Genomic DNA, 21,208 nt, shown 5'->3' on the forward strand with positions numbered 1-21,208 from the left:
TCCTCAATCGGAATCACTAAACAACACATATCTTGTACCATGAATCATTCCACCCTAGCATAAATTCTATAACCACTCTCTTACAGATGAACTATACAAGTCCTAATCACTTACGGTTATCTTGGATTACCTCCACAAGTCTCTCTTTCATCACCTTCAACATCAACACTGAAAATCTAGAGGACTGTTTTATTTGACCTCAAGTTCAAGCTTCCTAAGGTCTTTCCTGGGCTTGCACAATAGAAAGAAGTTATTTTACCATCGGTACCTAAATACATCAGACAAGCATCACCTTCTAGATGGAAAACGCAATGGATAATGTCTGACCCAATATATATCGCCATCTTCTACTCTTTCTCTTCGTCACAATTTACTTTCAACTCCAGGCATCATGTGACCAATCAAATGACTCCCCTGTAGCGATATCAGGAATCAAAGACACGAATGACGACAAGTCCAAAGCGTTTTCCATTTACGACATTTTCCATCGTCTTCTCCATTTCTACACAAGACTTTTCTACACAAGCAAATGCTAGCTGGTTAGCCCGAGGCAAAACTGTAATTTGGCACGGAAATTGAGAAGCCTAGTTATTTATGAGAGCTTCACGATATGTGTCTGATCTCAAACGGTGCAGCGCTGATCAATACCTCAACACATTGCACTCACTGTGTAGGTATGCATGTACTTACTGACATTTCATGTGAGATGGAACAACATATATTGACAATAAAAGAATGAGACCAAAAAATATGCAAAGGAGATGAAGAAATAAAAGAGGAGACAAATAGAGGAGAGAAAGATATACAGAAAAACAGTGACAAACACACAGATAGACAGACAGACAGACAGACAGACAGATAACGCAAGACAGAATAACAAACAGACAGATAAAACAGAGATGAACCAAAGCAACAGAAATCATACGTGTAGTCCTGAACAAACAGTAATGAATAACAGCACATCAACATTTCCATGCTCAGCCATCAATAACATAAACACGGAAGCCCTTTTGCCAAAAGAAAACCATTTGCTGTTTTGTCAGTTAGGATCCGCTACAGCATGACTCAAGGCTGTCTTTAAGAAAATCTGTGATGGCTCTAAGCTGTCTTTAGCAAAATCTGCAATGGCTCAAGGCTGTCTGTAGCAAAATCAGCAAGAGGATACCTAGCTTACAATCCGTATTTCATCTCCCCTGAGGGATGTGTCTGATCTTGCAAAGTGACAACGCCTTTAGTGATAACCATATATTTCTTTCCACTGCTACAAGACGGTGTAAAATGGTGTTTATCTTATGGGCTTTCTTGGGATCAGGCTAAACATTTCATTGCAGATTTCAACTTAAGCCAAAGTTATATAAATATATTAAATGACATGTTAAAAGATCTCTAGTAGAACATGCTCTCAAACCAACGATTTCCGTTTCTCGCAAGTACAATCCATAGGCATGATAAATGTAGCGATAACATTGATATATCACCTTACAGGTGCACATTTGTTGAAAGCTTTATCTCGTTGATAGCGACATGAAATCTTGATCAGTCAGTGATCAATAAGATATCAATCAGGCAACTACTAGCTAGGCTTTTAACAACATGAGTATACTACCTGCTGATTGGTTACAGGATGACAATTCTGATTTATTGAGCCAATCAGCAACATGGTAAGAATGATGGTAGGGTTGAAGAGGATTGAGCTTATATGTGATGCGATCAAGCAAAATCAGTCGGAACTCGCAAATATTGATTTTGAGATATAGCCAAACAAAAGGCAACATTTCCTTTTGTTTCCTCTTGTTTTCTAAACTCTTTAATTGCTCATATCTTTGGAACTGGTTGTTCGATTGCAATTGGGTTTTCTGCAAAATACAGCTGTGTAAATGCGTTTTGCTATCATGTAAGAAACTGACAATTTATTGTTGCCGAGTTCCGACTGATTTTGCTTGATCGCATCACATATATCTAGAAGCTGTTGATCACTTAGATGAATATCAATTAGTAGTCGCAGTGGGTTACTAGTTGAATATATAGCCACATTTCAACAACAAAATTTATGCACATGGAGTGTCTGTTGAGTTCTCTACTAAGATGTTGGTTAAACAAAACTAAGATGTTGATTACAAAATCCAGTGTAATCTTAAAGTGAATGCGTTTTTATTTTCACTGACATGCTAAGAATTTATCACACTTTTGTTAACATAAAAGAGAGTAAAATTGAAAAAGAAAAGTAAGTGCGATGTTAATTTAATCCTCACCTCATTTGAGTACGCCCCCATGTGCTATCTGCCCACCCCTTCCACACAGGGAGTGTGAATTTCAAATAGGGTTACCTTAGTGGGTGACTCCATTTGAAATTCACACTCCCTGTATGGAATATTACGGCCATGTCTTCCACAGGGGGAGTATGGATTTAAATTGTGATAGCACAAAATAATCCTCAAAGATCAGGACTGATTTTACAGCTGCAGGGTCATAATCAAATGATTCCCGCAAATTTATTCTGCAAGAATCAAGATTGATTCTCGCACTGTGAAACGCAATTCTGACCCTGCAGCTGGATCGATAACTTATTAAACACTCACTACATATAATTTTCATGGTTTAAGTTAGAAAACATTGCATCAATAATACATTGCTTGTCTTTTTGAGTCACTCACACCATCATCAAATGGATGAGCTTTCTAACCTGAAGTGCAGTATTCAACAGTTTACACCTTTACAACAAATGCCAGCCAAATGTTATCACTAAATATTTTCACAAAAGTACTAAATAATTTAGTGCTCCAACAAATACCGTACCTCCTGTGCACTTCTACAAGTGCAGTCCATTTTGAAGATTATTTAGTTTTGCAGAATAATTGAACTAAAAGTGTCACCATGTATCATCCTCTGAGTGTCAAGAATAATAGCTGCCCCACATATTATTTTCCGAGTGTCAAGAACATTGAATACATGTGGTGGGGATGACAATAGCTGCCATTTTGCATACTATTTGTGACCCTGCTTCCCTTTTATTAAATCACAAACACAAGATCCAAATATTTGTAAAAAATAACATCTTCCAGTATTTTCCAAAGATATTTTGCACTACCCGATTTGGTACTGTTTACAGCGATACAAACAAGGAGTTCTGATTGGCTAATTGAATCACCTCAACATTTCACCTCATTCACTGTAAAAGCTGTGTAGCATCACACGACGCACACATGCCCTAGTTCTTTTTACGTAATGATCAGGACAAGTGATTGTCCAGTGCGAAAGGTCTTTGCAAAATACTGCAGAGTGAGTTACTGAAAAATAATACACAAAATCAACACCTTAAAAATACATTTTAAGGTGCTGCTATAAGAGCGCATTTTACAAAAAGCAGCTATTGAGCCCTATTTCACATACAATATTCTTGCAGTGACAATTTGAAGTTCAACATCCCCTGATGTAAAAAAACTGAAAGAAGAGGTAGCATGGTGCTTGAAACGACACCTTTTATAACCAAATTCTTGCCAGCCGGCGAGTCATCTACACCAGAATGGCATCCAGGGATACTGCCCTTTTTCTCAAGCAATATCTGTGGCGTCATCCAGAGAATTCAAAGGTGCACACATATGCGCAATGCACGCTTCGTCAATCGCTCACTTGGTGTAAATTTGAATGCACAAGTGAATTAGCTTCTGGTGAGTATCAAATATGTAGAGCTGCAGGCTGTTGTTGATAGTCGTCTTTGTTACCGTGGCGATGGTATGACAATACCAGGGATTAGGTAAAAAAAAAATTAACAATAATTCTATTTACCCAACGGGCATATCCCATAAATGACTTGTAATATTTTACCAAAAAATGATATGAACTTTATTGTAAAGTTTGAGAAAGCTGAGGAGAAGATATCTAGTCCTGAATCCCACAATGCATTGTGCAAAGTAGTGACAAACTTGGCATATCCATGATACTTTACACAAGGAGGAAAATATAATCTCTATGCTTATTTATGAAAATGCCCCGTGTATGTATTCATGTATAATGATGATTGTATTCCTGGTTTTCATCAATATTTTCATATTATGTGCAATCACATTTTTACATGTAAACCATGGGTTACAAAATAGGCTTAATAAAAACACCTTGCAAATGAGAAATAAGAATCTGCAAAGAACCCAGGTTGAATACCAAAAGGGCAGTTTAGGATGCGGATTCATGCACCAACATGGGGCTGTCATTCATGTTACCTTGCTAATTTATGTATAATGTACACGTAGTAATTGTGTTGTACACAGGGAAGCTAAAGATATATTTTCTTTGATAAGTGTTGATGAACCAAACTTGCCATCCTCTCATATAAATTGCATTACTATAGAGAATACTGTGTGCAGTGATTACCTGCTAATCAAAACACTCCCAAGGCCGTACTATTGATTACAAAGGGTAAATCCACAAACCTACTCATAATCAAAATATCAATCAGGTTTATCTTGCATCGGCTGAAGATACATGAACTGACCCCTTAAGAGAAGATGCTCTGGATGTGCTGAAAACACTAGTGACATAATAATTAGTGAATAGGAGTATTCTTTTCCAGACTTGACAAGTAACAAATGTTACAAATTTAGCATTGAAAAACACTATTTGGTACGGAGTAGTATAGTTGACTGATGAAGTTTCTGGCAAGTTTTCAAAATATTTATGAATTGAGTGAAAAAAGGATAAAAAACCATTGAGGGGGAGAGGGGTAATTGGTGTCTTGTCCCCACCACTACAATGTACCCAAAGGAAGGGAACAGAACAGAAAAGAAAGAGTGTAACCGAGGCTGTGGTAGTCCAGAAGCTATACGCCAGGTTTTAGTTTTTATTCACTTCAAACACTCTCCAACACCCCCACTCCCGGTGCAGCAAACCCTGCAAGTACGTATGTGCCTGTGATTTTCGACTAAATTTACCATTCTAAATTGATTTTTCTTAACAGACTTCTAGCTACACTCCCTCCTGATGTACTATTAAAACACACAACGCTCTTGAAGACATACGAGTGGATATTCATACGTAGTTCATAAGATGTTTGGAAATGGCTTAGTGTTGGCATCTCTCCCTGCAGGGACTCATTACATTCAACATTTTACCTCATAAAAAGCTTCATACCCCTCTGGAAATATTGCGTCTATACCTCGCTCTATGATAGGAAAAAATCAATTTTAAAGCAAGAACATGATGTTATGATGTGGTTTGAATTGACAGAGGTCATCAGAAATGGCGCCTATAAATGCATCAAAGGGGGAGGCTTAAGGACCATCTTAGCCAATGTCCATGAGCATATTTCACAAATTAAATGTTGCCTGTGAAGAATTGTTACTAAAAATATCTGCAAGAGTTTAAGAAATAAGTGTGACGCAGGTTGCTAGGTGGAGGTCATTAAAAGAGATAACCACTTCTAATGATGCTTTTTGCCAGCACAGGTAAATGGAAATTGCACATTTCTGTTAGGAAGTAGTTCTGTATCGATTTAAACTTTCAGAAACTTTAGCAATTGGCTTTTTACAGGTATGTAATATTGCTATACAACAAAGGTGCAATATTAAACTACAGAGTTTCTTCAGTTTTTGTATCGACATAAACTTTCAGAAACTTTAGCAATTGGCTTTTTACAGGTATGTAATATTGCTATACAACAAAGGTGCAATATTAAACTACAGAGTTTCTTCAGTTTTTGTATCGACATAAACTTTCAGAAACTTTAGCAATTGGCTTTTTACAGGTGTAATATCACTATACAAGAGAGGTGAAATATACATTCTGTTAAACCAGGTGGGGGCTTAATCTGGGTGATTGGGAAATTGTAATATGTCATGGGCAAGTTTGGGTCACTTTCTTTCTGTATAGTAGTTTCTGACCATAATGACCGTAGTCTCATATGAAAAACCTTGTTAAGGTGGCACACAGGATCACTCAAAGTAGGAAATTTTAGACATTGTTTTTTATGGCATATCTGTGTTCTAAAGACACAAATTTAGAAAGTGTTTTCTTAAATTTTTGAATTTTTTCTTTGTTTTGAAAATATACGGTACCTTAAATTATCTCAAATTTTGATCTTTTTTTACCCATATATTTAAAACGAAGAAAAAATTCAAAAATTTAAGAAAACTCTTTCTAGATGCGTGTCTTTAGAACACAAATATGCAATTTTCATCCATTTTGATATTTTGGGTAAGTTGTTATGGCGGACTGAAAAAAATTGGCATGGAAAATCAATTTTGGCGCTTTTCTCAAAAACTGCTCATTTTTGCAGAAATCTGCCTTGCTAGTTGGATTCCTTGTGTCATTTCCTTTCTGAAAATGTATACTTTTATGTACGTATCATCATTACTTTTAAAGATACAATACAAAATAATGTTTAAAATTTCCGACTTTGAGTGATCCTGTGTGCCACCTTAAGGTGAGTAGGATGGCAGGAGCCATATCTGGTGTTAGCCATAACCCATTTAACTAAAAATCTGCAGCGTACTTCTTAAAATTAATATATTCATCTTACAGGGAATGTCAAGGAAGCCTATAATCACAGTTCTATTTCTATAGGTCTTATGGTTCTTGAGTTAAGGCCAATAATATATCAAAAGTTTTGGAAAATTTCTCCCTCCCAAGAAAAATCATAAGGGGAAAAAATGGCACCCTTTATATCAAATCAAGCCTTGGGATCTCCTTTATAGAATAGATACCATTCCTCTTGTGTGTCAGCTTTATTTGTCTCAATATTTGAGTGCAAACACCACTAGGTTATGTTCCTCTTCGACATGCATGCCTTCAACAGGTTGGTACCACTAGCAGTAACACTGGCACTAGAGTACAGCCTCAACTGTAAATTGCTTAATACCACTACAGTATTTGATATAAAAAAATGTAATATTTGAAAAACTAGATGAACATTCTACACCGTGTTATTTGTCATGCATGTTGTCTGCGATCAATAACATAACAGTGAAGCCCTAGTCTAGCCCGTAACATCACCCTATATAACGTGTCACCGCTAACACAATTCTCTAGGTTCATCCTTTAAGACCTAGTGAAAGTAACACCGTCACCCGAGTAGGAGACAGCCCGTAGCCTGCTATTCATGACTCACCTCATGTACTCTGGTGACCAGTGGTTCTAACCAATGTTCATTACATTCACAATGGCTGTCTAAGAATGTAAGGATAGTACTTGTTGCTATATCTGCTCCTCTTACTCGGGATCTTCTTAGACCTGTAAGATATAATCAAAGTAACAAATTGAGTGAGTTCGACTTTAACTTGTGACCTTATTAAACTTGTAATTTACAATCTACGTAAAATACATTAGATGAGTTCTACTTTTCTGTGCAACTTTGTTGAACATGGTGGATGCCTCGATTTGAGGGAGTTCTTTTTCCTGTGACCTAATTACGTCTCCCATCACAAACTATACTTTCCCATCACTACTTGCAAATTCATACAACCAGGCAAAAATAGGGCTAGGTCACATGCTGTGACTAAACTTGTTCAGCCAATGGAATGCTAGTATTTCATGGTCTGATTCAATCAGCCAATCAGGACCCTACCCTCCATATTTGTACAGCAGTAACTTGGATCTTTCAAATGTCACTAAAAAGCTCTCACATACCATGTACAAAAAAAATGCATTTGGAAATTCAAAGGGGTTTCAGAAAGGTCCAGGTTGTTGCATTTGATATTCAAGCACTACATCACCAATAACAATGTTAGCATGGTTATACAAATGTAATGTTTGTATGATGTTGAAAAAGAAAACCAATTTTTGCAGAGACATGTTCAGATTATGACTATGTAATGACATCACATACTGCCTGTAGACTATTGGTATGTTTCGTTAAAATTATCCAAACAACCCCTAGATTTAAATGTACTTCAAAAATAACATAAAAACAGGTTAATTTCACAAATTTCCCTCCGAAAAAACAAAACAACATAATAATACATTACCAAATTATACCAGACTGATCAAATTTCACATAAATACTACACAGTCACTCACACACATACAAGATAATCCAACAAAACACTGTAGCTCTATGATTTTGTATAAAATTTTATTTACCCCTTCATATTATGCACCTCAGCCCTGCACAAATTTGGTTTCTAGCACAGCAGATGCATATACCCCATTCTGAACTTTTCGTATTTAATTCAATGAACTGCCATTTACATCATATTAATATAATCATCCCATTCCCTAGGCATACAGTAGTCTTCATAATGTAACCATATAATTTGCAAGCAAGCCATTACCCTACTTGGTAAAGTTGCTACAGTCCAAAGCAGACTTAAAACACATCCCATAATGCAATAGCAACTAATAAGAGACCATGATATGGAACCTGTGCCCGAAAAACTTGCTTGAGATTTCTGTGTATCATGTGGGGGTTGTTTTTTCAAGTTTACCAAAGTTTATATTTCTCAAGCTTTGATTCTCAGAGCTGTCCACACCAACTTGAGGTACATGTATAGTATATTTTGATGGAACTTGTGACAAATGCAACCAACAAAAAAAATTCACAATTTTGCTAAGCACTCTGGGAAGAGATTTGCCCACAATCGTTACTGAGCTCTACCATTAGCCCACTTTTTAGCCCAATCATATAGAAACTTAACCTTATGTGGTCCCCATTAACAACTGTATTGATTTAATCCTATGCCTGATAGCCATCAAATGTAGAGGACAAGGTTTTAAGGCTACAAATGTCTACATTTTCATAACTGTTTTTCTTCACTTTCTTCACTTTTTGCATTCCTTAGAGATAGAAAATGCTACAATAGTTGCTCATAAATTTTGCAACCAAGATGGTAAGATAGAGGATGGTATCAACAATTGAACCTTCGGTTTTATTGCAAGTTGGAAGTTGATGATGATAATAACTAAATTTTTAAAAGCATCTCCCTTCGGCCTGGTTGATTCAAAGAGTGTTACAAATATTCCTAGGTTTGGTGTGGTGTAGTACTTTTGAAGAACTCTTTGTATTTGTGTAATGTGTATATCCATATCAAAACGATGTACTCGTCAGCTGCTACATGTGTCTCATTTCACATAATAGCTAGGAATAAATACCAGCCTCATCTCCAAAGTGGAGGTCACTTCCAATTATCCCAATTTGGAGATGATTTGAAGGTTCCTCCACTTCAGAGATGAGTCTGGTATTTATTCCTAGCTATTATGTGAAATGTGACACGTGTAGCAGCCGACAAGTGCATTGTTTTGATATGGGTGTACACATTTAGAAAATATTAATAGACAGGAAATTTTGTTTTTTATGGAAACTTCCAGCACATCATCACTGGGCATGTGCATTTTCACTGTTTCCTATTTGGCAAATAAGGAACAAAGAACAAAATTTTAATTTAATGTTATTTTAATATTGCAGGGGACATAATCTATTAATAAAAACACTATCCTTGAACAGATAGGTAGTTTTTGTGTCAACTGGAAAATGAAAATACAGTCAAATTTGAAATTTTATTACTGTTCACCATTTGCCAAATAGGAATTGAAATTATGCATCGAAGATTTTTGCTGCCCAGGGATGATATAATGTCTAGAATCACTGACATAACAAGACACTCCAACTGGATGTTGCTATTGGAAATGACCATGAGTGAATCAATTTTGGAAGGATCACTTATCAAACATCAAGATTACATTTAGAGAAAAGAAAAAGCTGATTGTGTAACGTTTATAGGGACCCTGCTTCTGTTTTTCCTATCCTGAATCTCTCTCCTTTTTCTTATTCAATTATTTGTTTTTTAACTTAATTTCATTGATTTTATCTTACAGATTCATGAAAACCTTGTTTCTATAATTTGTTTGGCTTATAATTGGCAAAGACTTGTAATATCATGGCCTGATATAGAATCATTAAAAAAACGTGCATGCATTTGGGCGCAGGACCTACGCTAGTTGTACTTTGCGTAATGTGTAAATTTATGCGAACATATGTTGGGAATTTATTATTGCAGGCAGAAACAAAAACCATTATGGCCACTCAAATGTTATTGTAGGCCTAAAAGTTGATTGTGTAACGTTTATATATAGGGCCCCTGCTTCTGTTTTTCCTATCCTGAATATCTCTCCTTTTTCTTATTCAATTATTTGTTTTTTAATTTAATTTCATTGATTTACTTACAGGTTCATGAAAACCTAGTTTCTATCATTTGTTTGGCTTATAATTGGCAAATTTAGAACATCATGGATTGATATAAAACCATTAAAATGGCATGTACGCAGTTCAGCACAGCACCTACGCTAGTTGTACTTTGCGTAACATGTGACTAGCCCACACTAATGTGAATTTACGTAAGCATATGTTGGGTCTTTATTGATGCACGCAGAAACAAAAACCATTATGGCCACTCAAATGTTATTCTAGGCCTATCTATTTGGGTTGCAGATGTTAGTTTTACATAATATACCAAAGCTGTCCACCATGTATTATACCATTCACATCCTGTTGTAATGCACTTTATTCCATTAACAGTATGCAGTATGGTAAAGTCTTTAGTTGATTGCTATTACAGAATTATTCTTACATTTTTTCCAGGAACAAGTACTAAAAATTTTGTGGAAAAGATTTCCCATTTTACAGCATATAATTGCATGCTCACAAGAAATTGGCACCTGTACGCATTTCAACATATTATTTCTATAGTGTCATATAGTGCATTGGATGTTTTGCCATCCCAACTCTGGTTCTCATAAGCTTAATTGAATTGCATCTACATTACCTTCATAGAGTCCTTCCTTCTTAACCTAATTGTGACAAAATTGAGTTTCAAACCAATCAGCTTTCACCGCATTCCATCAGCCTTGACTATCTTGAACCTCAAACATCTCAACTGATATTGCAATCTAAAACTATGGTTGCCAACGAGTTTCAGTCTGATGTGTGGGCCTAATCACTGAAAAAGTCGCCCAATTCTTCTCTTGAAGTCATAGTGTGTGATTTGCTCGACAGTGACGCCTCAATTTTTCTTGAATTTCTACTTTTTGCATGATTTTAATGCCTAATGGTGTATTAAAATACCATGTGAAAGATTTAAGATTATCCTGTGGTGCTTTATGGGATCTGGAATAAGCGTTTTGAGCGTTTCAACCAACGCTCTGCAGGGTCTATTGTTCTATTGTTTCCGATTAGAGCGCTGACATATTGGAAAATGTTGCCAATCAATATTCATGAGAGTGTACATTCAACGTCCAGTTTGCGAAATTGGGTGAGTTGTGTTTGGTAGGTGTGAAATACATCTGACTGGGCGTTTTAATTACGTAACGAATAAAGGCATTGACATCTTAGAATGGCTGCCCAGTGCTGTTATGTGTTTAGTTATTATATAGGCCTAATAATTATTATTAAATGTATTCATCATTCCTTTCTTTTCCCTTCTCTGTACCTATTCTTTCCTAGGCCTACACTTTATCACTCCCTCGCTCTCATTGTCCCCTCTCACCCTCCCTCTCTCATTCCCATCATTTTCCTTATATTTCTATATATTTATCTACTTGTCTTTATTATATCTTTTTATTTCTCCCTTCCTCCAACCCTCTCTCATTCTCCATATCCCCCTCCTCCCCTCTTCCCCTCCCAAGACTTCTCACAGAAGTGAATCTGCCCTCCCCAACCCCCTTCCCTCTTTGGGCACGCCACTATTTCTATACCAATCTCCTTCTTAAAATAAAATTAAATGGAAATTTCTTAAAAACAACCTTTATAGGCCTATACTTATACTTACATGTATACGTATAGCGATTACCATTATAGTGTAATATATGGACTGGACATGGCAGCTTTCATACATTCTAATGTGTAATCGATCAGCGAGAGCATTCAATTTATTTAAATGAAACGCCTAATGTCAGGTGGGTGGTAAAGATGATTGCATCGACAGCTAAAGCCTCCTTATATACTTCAGACCCACACAAGCACACATTTGGGATACGTGAGTACAATGGTACCACTTTACACATGACTGCCCTTACACATGACTGTAGTGTGGTCACTTATTGATACTCGCCTGTTGTGTAGAGCGTTAATATGATGCGGATCAGTGACCAATTTAATGGCGGAACCCTTTATTCAAACAATGGTACCACTTTTATGAATAGCCTGTCGCAACTTCTAATCGGCATCAAACGAACAAAAAGATTATATAATCTATTGCGACTCTATTTCTATTTAAAAGCTCTTTGGTTTCAACAGTATTTTTTGTGGGACATGAGAGCACATCAGACATATCTAATTACATTCTGAATACGAAGCATGTCTTTCTGATATCAAATAATTTTCTTTTTAAAATTCACGATATAATACAAATTTTATGACAAATTATTAAAATTTGATATTTTTCACATTTTTGATATATAACAGTCCTCAAAGTAAATTTTATAAATCTAATGATATATTCTTAAAGTGTATGTAGCCGACGATCAATTAAAAATTTTGACCTTTCATATTGAAGATATGGATTTTTTCCCAAAAGACTTAATTTTTTTTGGTGTTTTGGGAAAAATCCATACCTTCAATACTGAAAGGTCAAAATTTTCCATTGATCGTCGACTTTTCATCCCACCTACATACACTTTAAGTATAAATCATCAGGTTTATAGAGTTTACTTCGAGTACTATTAAATATCAAAAATATCAATTTTTAATGATTTGCCATAAAATGTGTATTAAATTGCGAATTTCAAAAATCAAAATTATTTGATATTAAAAGGACATTCTTCGTATTCAGAATGCATTTCGATATGTCTGATGTGCTCTAATGTCCCACAATAAATACTGTCCAAACGTTCATACCCCATCCCTTAATTGCAGTTAAATTTCAGTATTTTATAATAAACCTGGAGATCTTCAGAGATTCCAAGTTCACCGATCAAGTGATGGCTGACATGTTTCGTGCATGAAACATACAAAACTTGTGATAGTTGAAGGCAAAAAGCTGTCCACTTTTCTCTTAATAAACTAAATTAACTCTCATGGGATAGAAAACATTCACATTATAAAAATTGCAGCATTAACTCTTCAAATTCATCCAATTGGACAACAAAATGAGGAACTGGCAATGCTGTGTAAAACATTATAGATAGTATAGCTATGAGCATGAAATGCAATGCTAAAAGCTTTCTTAACCTTGGTGGGCTATTACAAATTACTTTCCTGTTCCAAATGCAGTAAGAGTTAATCTGCACATCCATGTAATGAGATCATATCATAAAATATTTATATGATTGGAAAATTAAAAGGCTTTTCTATGTAGTTTCTTTGACTTCCGTTGGAATGGAATGATATTGTAAACATTCAGCACCGCTGGTAGAAATATATACCATCACAAACATTTGAGAAATAAAACAAACCTGATGATTGTTGAAACTGTACACTACAAATTGTACAAATCAGATGTGTTTCAACATTTGCCTATGGTCCATCTTATTCAAAATGTAAAATCCGTACCGGTGAATGTAGGTAGTGACCATAACATGGTATAAATGAGGAAGTTGTAAAAAAAAAACTTAAAAAAATATTTGTCAAAACAAGTGTATGCCATAATAGCAAGCAAAATCAATCCTTGTTTCTTACTATTTTTTTTTCTTTCTTTCTTTTTTTTTTTTTTTTTTCTTTTTTTTTTGTTGTTGTTGTTGATGTTGTATAAAAAGAAACATTTAGTTCCTTCTATTTTAGTGTCTGCCGCATGAAAGTCTGACAGGTTTGGTGCAAGAATACATTATCTGCAATAGTTGCCCTATGGCAGCTTACAGATGAGGCCTTCTTGCACAAAACACTAGAAATATCTCTTGAATTGCAAGTCCAATTTGAATGGAGTTTGCACCATAGTCTGCAAAATAAAATGAAAGAATGACCCTTGGTATCATGCAACAAAGGACTCACCTCTTTATCAAGTCACATAATTATTATTCTTTCAAGTGCATGAACATTCTACAAATAAGGTTGTTGAACCTTAGCCAGACACATCATTACCAACTAAACCATTATGACTCCCATCATCATCATTACTATATCATCCAATATTCTTAGCGGTATTTTGTTTCAATAAACTAACTCCTCGTTTACTTCCAAAAATGTAGTGCTAATGCGATTAAAAAAACCCTGTTTTACAGGTGCACAGACCTTTCAAGCAGAAATCACAAAAACACACAAAAATGTTGGACGGACAACATTCACACTTGTGGCTTACTATCCCAGGTCTTGCCCTTTGCCCCGAGGGGTCAGTGGTTCAAAACCAGGGTGGAGAAAACAACTTACTACTGCAAAACAAAGCATCCCACATGATCCGATTACAGAATCATACGAAATCACATACACACAAAAATGTTGGCCGGGCAAAATTCACACTCATGGCTTTACAGATTGTCGCTGACCACTATGGCCCACATCATTTCATAAACCATTAAACAACAAATTAGGGACTTTCAGCTAAGAAGCAAACACACTAGACATTATACAATATTTTACCTCTAAATTGTCAACTGTATGTAAAGCATACCAGTGTTGTAAAAACAGAAATGTATAACCTAAATGTAATAACAGAAAGTTGAATGACATTGCAAAACTAGATCTTTCCCAAGATGTAGGGCTATATACTTTCATATACTATTTGTGTTACTTTCAAAGATGATGAAAATTAAGTTCAACTCCAAACATGTCCCACCAAATACAATCCTTCCTGCTTCCAAATTCTTCAATCTTCACTAACATAACCAGTATTATGTTGCAATCTATTACTGTATGCAAAATATATGGGTGTTTTAAAATAGAAATGTAACCTGGTTGCAAAAATAGAAATCTAAACCACTTGGTATAAGCAGGTTGAACGGGTTATGTTGCAATTCTGCTATAGGCAACAATGATAGTACAATTTGATATTCAATTTGCAAGCTGCTTCAATCGGTTTCTCTGCCTTGCATCAAGAAACGGATTTTGGCGGCACTCTGCAAATAATCGTATGTAAGGCTTGGCACAATTTGGAAATATCACAAAGTTCCTTTCCAGGGAAGGTGGTTAGAGGACAATTTTGAAGAAACAGACAAGAAGGTATGAGAAATGTTGATATTTTGTGGAAAATTTCACCCATATTCCTGCGAAAGAAACAATTTTCCCAGGCCTTAATAAAAACAAGTTCAATTAAGTAGTTCAATAATGATATGATAGAAGCATATGAAAACTGTCAATTTGCTTCAAAGTGAAGAAACATAATATAAGCCTACAGTAAAAATAGAAATATTTAAGCCTCTTAATATAAGTAGGTTACACTGGTTAATTTGCTGCAGGATATGATAGGTGAAGCACATGACAAGAAAACTTAAATTGGGTTATATGATATACACCTATGTGGAGGGAATAAAAATGATGACAATTGAACATATTGCCAGTATTGATTTCAATCAAACAAAACACTTGTTAGTTGAACCTGTTTGTAGAAAGAAATGCACCTGTGCTCGTGATGCCAATTTATACAATGCTTCATGATCACTTGTACAAGTACAAGCATGCATTCATGTTCCAAACAACGGTAAACCTACACAGCTATTAACGAGTGCAATTTGGCAATGAACATAAAATTACGACATGGGTAATTGATTTGATGAACCCACTAGGAATAATTAACATTTTACCTACATAAAAAGTGAGATTTTTCATCTCCGTGATGTTCTCGAATTACGAGGCAGAATTTGGATTAAAAAATACACACTAATGACATTCGACAGTTTTAATTTGCTGCAAGAATGATCACATGAACCAGCAATTTGGATAGAAACAGTGTTACCAAACCTCCACTTTGCAGCCCAATTGGGCTGATTTAAACCTTTGCCTTGCTACTCAAAACCTACTTAAGAATTGTGACCTAAGGCAACTTTTTACATTTTTACATAAAAGTATGCAAGCAACACCCTTTTTGAGTTTGATTTTTGATCATTTATCAAAAAGTAGGCAGATAATTAACTTTTGACCTGCAATTAAGAGTCAACTTTGGGTTTGGGAAATTTTGGTTGATATGAGAGACCTTGTTTCAGCGAAAATTTGGCAACACTAGATAAGCTGTTAACTCAAGTAACATAAAAGCTGAACTAACACTTTAATGATATGGCATCAACTGCCGCGGGCTGCTCATTGGCTATGCAATTAACATCCCTTCATCGTTAAATATTAAGCAAGAAAAAACACACAGGACCCATTCGACTTGTTCCACTTGGACAACTTTAAGATGGGGTGACATTACCTCTTTGAATCATTAATCACTTTTCTTTTTTCGTTGGATAATGGCGTAAAGTATGACATTTCTGAAAAAGTAAAACTTAAAAGAGTCCCACTGGGAAATTTGGGTAAGATGGTTTGTATTATAATCCAGGTAATTGCGGTTAGCTACAGTTAAACATAGATAGATTTAACACCCACATGCAATGAAACCCTTTCTCATTGATCCCTTGTGTTTTCTCTATTTCATTGTTTTCTTTCACTTCAGATGGGACAAAAGAAAACCATAACATCCTATCCGGGGATGATTTCGAACTAGTTAGCTTTGAAATCCAGGTATTATACAGCTATAAGAATTGAATTAGGAGGATCCACACACAAAAAATACAAACTTGCTTACTGATACATCCTGGTTTAGAATGTTTTCTGAATTATATTGTTTTATTATTATTTTCAATTCCTCATGGATCCTGACAAAACCCACTTATCATGTAGGAAAGTTAATGTTATGTCACTTTTTTTTTCAAAATCCAATCATTGTATTTTCAGTCAGGCCTGCAGTCTGGTCCTTCTGAGGAGACACAAGCCCAGTCAATGGGCTATTCCAGTTTACATCCACACACCCAATAGACTTTAATCTTCCACAAGTGTGAATTTCAAATTGAGTTACCTGAATGGGAGACTCCATTTGAAATCTGCACCCCCTATGTGGGAGATTTAGGTCATATCATCCATAGGGGTGTATGGATTTCAACTGGAATAGCCCATTTCCATCCTGATGACAATATTTTTCCAAGGGCAGTCATATGAATTTTCTATCACTACCCATAGGATCCTAATTTCAAATTGACACAATGTTTACCCATACACCTGCTTGTCACCTGTTTGCAGCTGATAACCAACTCATGTCTAACCTGTCCAAAAACAAACTGTCCATACATTTAATTCTATTCTACTACGTACTGATATTCACCTTTATTTATTACAACTTGCAGTAAGTATTGATGTGACAGTATAAACACTTATTTCTTATGTCTTCATATTTTTAGCCATATGCTTTGAAGTCATACTAACTTTAAGAAAAGTATGTCACTCCCACTTACCCACTGTAACTTTTTAGATTTAGCTATCTTCAGTAGACAGCAGAATTTGGAGTCACTCTAAATTTTGGATCTCAATTGTAAATCTGTAAATTTTATTTATGTCTCAACTTTTTAAATATGTATCTTTGAAGTCAAGATTAACATTAAAATCCCATGTCACTCACTCCTACCCCCTGTAACTTTTTACATTTAGCTATCTTCAGTAGATAGCAGTATTTTCAGTCACTTCCAGATTTTGGATTGCAATTGTAAATCTGCTAACTGCTTTATGTGTGTTTCAACATTTTACATGGTATGTTTGAAGTTATATTAGCTTTAATAAACATATGTCACTCCCTCCTACCCATTGTTAACTTTTTACATTTAGCTATCTTCAGTAGACAGCAGTTTTGAGTCACTTCAGATTTTGGATCGCAATTGTAAATCTGCTGATTGATGTATTTATGTCTCAACATTTTTACATGTCTACATGTTTGAAGTCATATTAGCATTAAGAAACCTATGTCACTCTCACCTACCCACTGTAAATTTTTACATAATTTAGCTATCTTCAGTAGATAGCAGCATCTAGAGTCACTCCAGATTTTGGATCGCAATTGTAAATCTGCTGAATGCTTTATGTATGTCTCAACAATTTTCACATGTTATATTTGAAGTCATATTAGCTTTAATAAACATATGTCACTCCCACCCACCCACTGTTAACTTTTTACATTTAGCTATCTTCAGTAGACAGCAGAATTTTGAGTCACTCTAAATTTGGGATCATAATTGTAAATCTGCTGACTGCTTTATGTCTCAACATTTTTACATGTGTACATATTAGCATTAAGAAACCTATGTCACTCCCACCTACCCACTGTAACCTTTTACATAATTTAGCTATCTTCAGTAGATAGCAGAATTCTGAGTCACTCCAGATTTTGGATTACAATTATAAATCCACATTTTTACATATTGTTGTGTATGCTTGAAGTCATATTATCATCAAGAAACCTGTGTCACTCTCTCCTACCCACTTTTTATACGCAGCTATCTTCGGTAGATAGCAGCATTGGAGTCACTTTAAAAGATTTGGGATTGTAATTACATATATTCAAACTACTTTATTATGTCTCCATATTTACACATATGAAACCACATCTCATGTTATCATACCAGGGCATGACCGCTCGTATTCAATCCCCAAATAAAAAGTGAAGTCACTCCTTGAGGAGTTTTTAGCCTAAAACTCATGTATGTGTGCAGACAGCAATACTTGCATACTGTTTCAAAAATGAAAGTGACTTACTCTTAATTTTGTTTGATTTACAGTTGCTAGGCTCAATCATATAGTCCCAGATCTTTGATTGCATATTACGATTGTTACACAATTATGTTATACAATATTCAGTCTTGATCCATGTCTAGTATCATCTGCCTGTCGTACAGGAGAGATAGGCGACTGACTTCATATGCGCTAACAAGTGGCTTATCCGTTAGTGTATTATTACTCCAGAATCCTACTGTCATATCCACTGTAACTTTCCACACTTAGCTATCTTCAGTAGACAGCAGAATTTCGCATCAGCAACAATTTTGGACCGTCATTACGCTCATTGCTCCTTTCTTTAACTACTATTAACCAATCACTTGGGGAAATCCATTTAAATTAAATCCACTCAATCCATCAAACACTAATCCCTACAGACAATGGCTAGTCTTACTAATCAACCACAAAGTAGGACAACCATTGCCAACTTAAATGGCACTAATCATTAGATGGATATTTCCCCGGATACTTCCTAATTTGTCACATAAATTGGCCACTTAAGTCTATCTATTCTGTGGTAGTTAAAAGAAACAAATAGTAGAAAGAAGATTGCCAAGTGGCTGGTTTGGACTCTGTTCATTAGTAGTGTTTTAAATCCCTTTCTCCAATGATTCATTTCATTGATATGTTTTGTATTCAAAGTGTGATTGCCAGTTTTCTCTTCTTCTTATTCCTTCCTTCTTTCCTTCCTCCCTCATCATTAGGGTTAAAAAAAAACACCCCTAGTTATCTATTTAAATTACTATCTTCAGTAGATAGAACTAATAAACAAATACCATTTCTTTTGAATAACTGTTAAGGGAAAATTTGCTTTTTTTCACAATATTCTCATAAACACACACATACTTATGGTATCAAGCTTGTTCATGCGTGACTGAGTGATAGAGGACAGTAGTTTTTAATTACAATTTTAAGCATTGAGAGATAAATATGTAAATCACACCATCCTAAATTTGCGTGAATTGGCGAGTCTCCAAAATTCTCCTCTGCGAATCCAAATGCACTTTCACAAATTTCTAGGCCTCTGCAGCACACACCTACCTGAAGTGGGTGTCACACCACACCCAAAACACCCACAAACAATCACACACATGCTCACAAACCCCTACCTATGCCTACTGCCGACCATGGACAATGTATAATGCCAGACAACCAATTAAGCCTGAATCAAAGTTAAATCACCAAACCAAGGACCTATTTTACTGCAAAATAGGGGACACATCTCCCAAATGCATTTTGCATGAATTGGGACCTCCTGCAGACCTCCAAAAGCCAAGGACAGTGCTTGTTTGCGCTAGGTTCATCGTCTGAATGCAAAAAGTCTCCTGTGTATCCTTGATTGCAGATAAACACACACAATTTTCTGGCACACCATAATACCTCCCAATGGTATATAAATATGTTGTTAAGAAACATTGCAATGACCTAATAATGTTCAGCATGGCAAGCATATCAGAAACACCATGTCTGGATACAGGCTGTAAGCCATGCTAGACAGGTCATCATACTTCAGTATCCATGCCTCCAGTACTATTCCTAATTACTAAAGCTAAATAAATAATTTGTCGCACAAGCTAATATTTTAATTCCTACATTTCTTCAGTCACATCACATAGCGGTGGGTAGATGGGAGGGATCGCAGCACATAGTGGTGGATAGATAGTGATTTTTTGCCGTAATTTATCACTTCGAGAAACACACACTATATATTGCATAGCAATTGTTGATGAGTCACTTGTTGTGGTCATTGGTCATATCATGGTAAAGTAGACACATAAAAGTTTGCTTTGGATACCCAAATATTGTGAAATCATATATTTGATGTGTATTTAATTGCCAATAGTTATGCGTCACTAAGTGAAACAGACATTTCCCACACAGCGCACATACACCACTATGGTTTTTGCCAAAACTTTATTATCCGCCACTATGTGATACGACCGACGACTTAATATTCTTGCCAATATAACAGGCCACAATACAGGGTGTCCCAGAAAAAATTACCGAGTGAATAAAATTGAACGTAAGTCGAGAACTAGGCATCAGAATCAAGAAATGTAAAATGTAGCGCATAGCCTATTTTACTGTGAATCACATATGAACATTTTATTTGATTCGCTTGAGTGGTTGCGAAGAAATTAACAATTACATAATGCGCGCATCAATGCAGTTTATTCCAAGTTTGATCAACAGGCGTTTTTCTCATACTTGCTCACCGCTTCCTAAAGTTTGTGTATCTCATGTAAATTTAATCCATATTATTTATTTTATAATCCGACGGTGTTATGTTATTCATGCTTTCAGTGAAGAAGAAGAATATTTTGTCCGAGAAACCTTTGATTTCCTCCATTGGAAGCTTTCCAACTTTAATTCTTTAGGTTGTACAAATAAGTTATATTTTAACTTTCCAAAGAACATTTGAACCAAGAATGACAATGAACAAGTGCTTACATCTTTACGTGTGATTTTTGATACCATGCAACATTAATGTTGAAGTTTTAAATGAATTAAACTTTGCAATACAAATTTTTGGAAATATTCCAAAAACATTAATGTGTGTGA

General features: G+C 35.5%; 1 protein-coding gene across 1 annotated transcript in view; it reads right to left on the reverse strand.

The window, feature by feature from the left end:
- Window positions 1–21,208, reverse strand: part of LOC140153351 (polypeptide N-acetylgalactosaminyltransferase 2-like) — a 264,123-nt gene that overhangs the window by 100,747 nt on the left and 142,168 nt on the right. Inside the window, exon 6 of the mRNA XM_072176081.1 lies at window positions 7,100–7,221. Coding sequence (XP_072032182.1) covers window positions 7,100–7,221 — 122 coding nt within the window. The remainder of the gene's footprint in view (window positions 1–7,099; window positions 7,222–21,208) is intronic.

Source organism: Amphiura filiformis, chromosome 5 (assembly GCF_039555335.1).
Source record: "Amphiura filiformis chromosome 5, Afil_fr2py, whole genome shotgun sequence".
Taxonomy (NCBI): domain Eukaryota; kingdom Metazoa; phylum Echinodermata; class Ophiuroidea; order Amphilepidida; family Amphiuridae; genus Amphiura; species Amphiura filiformis.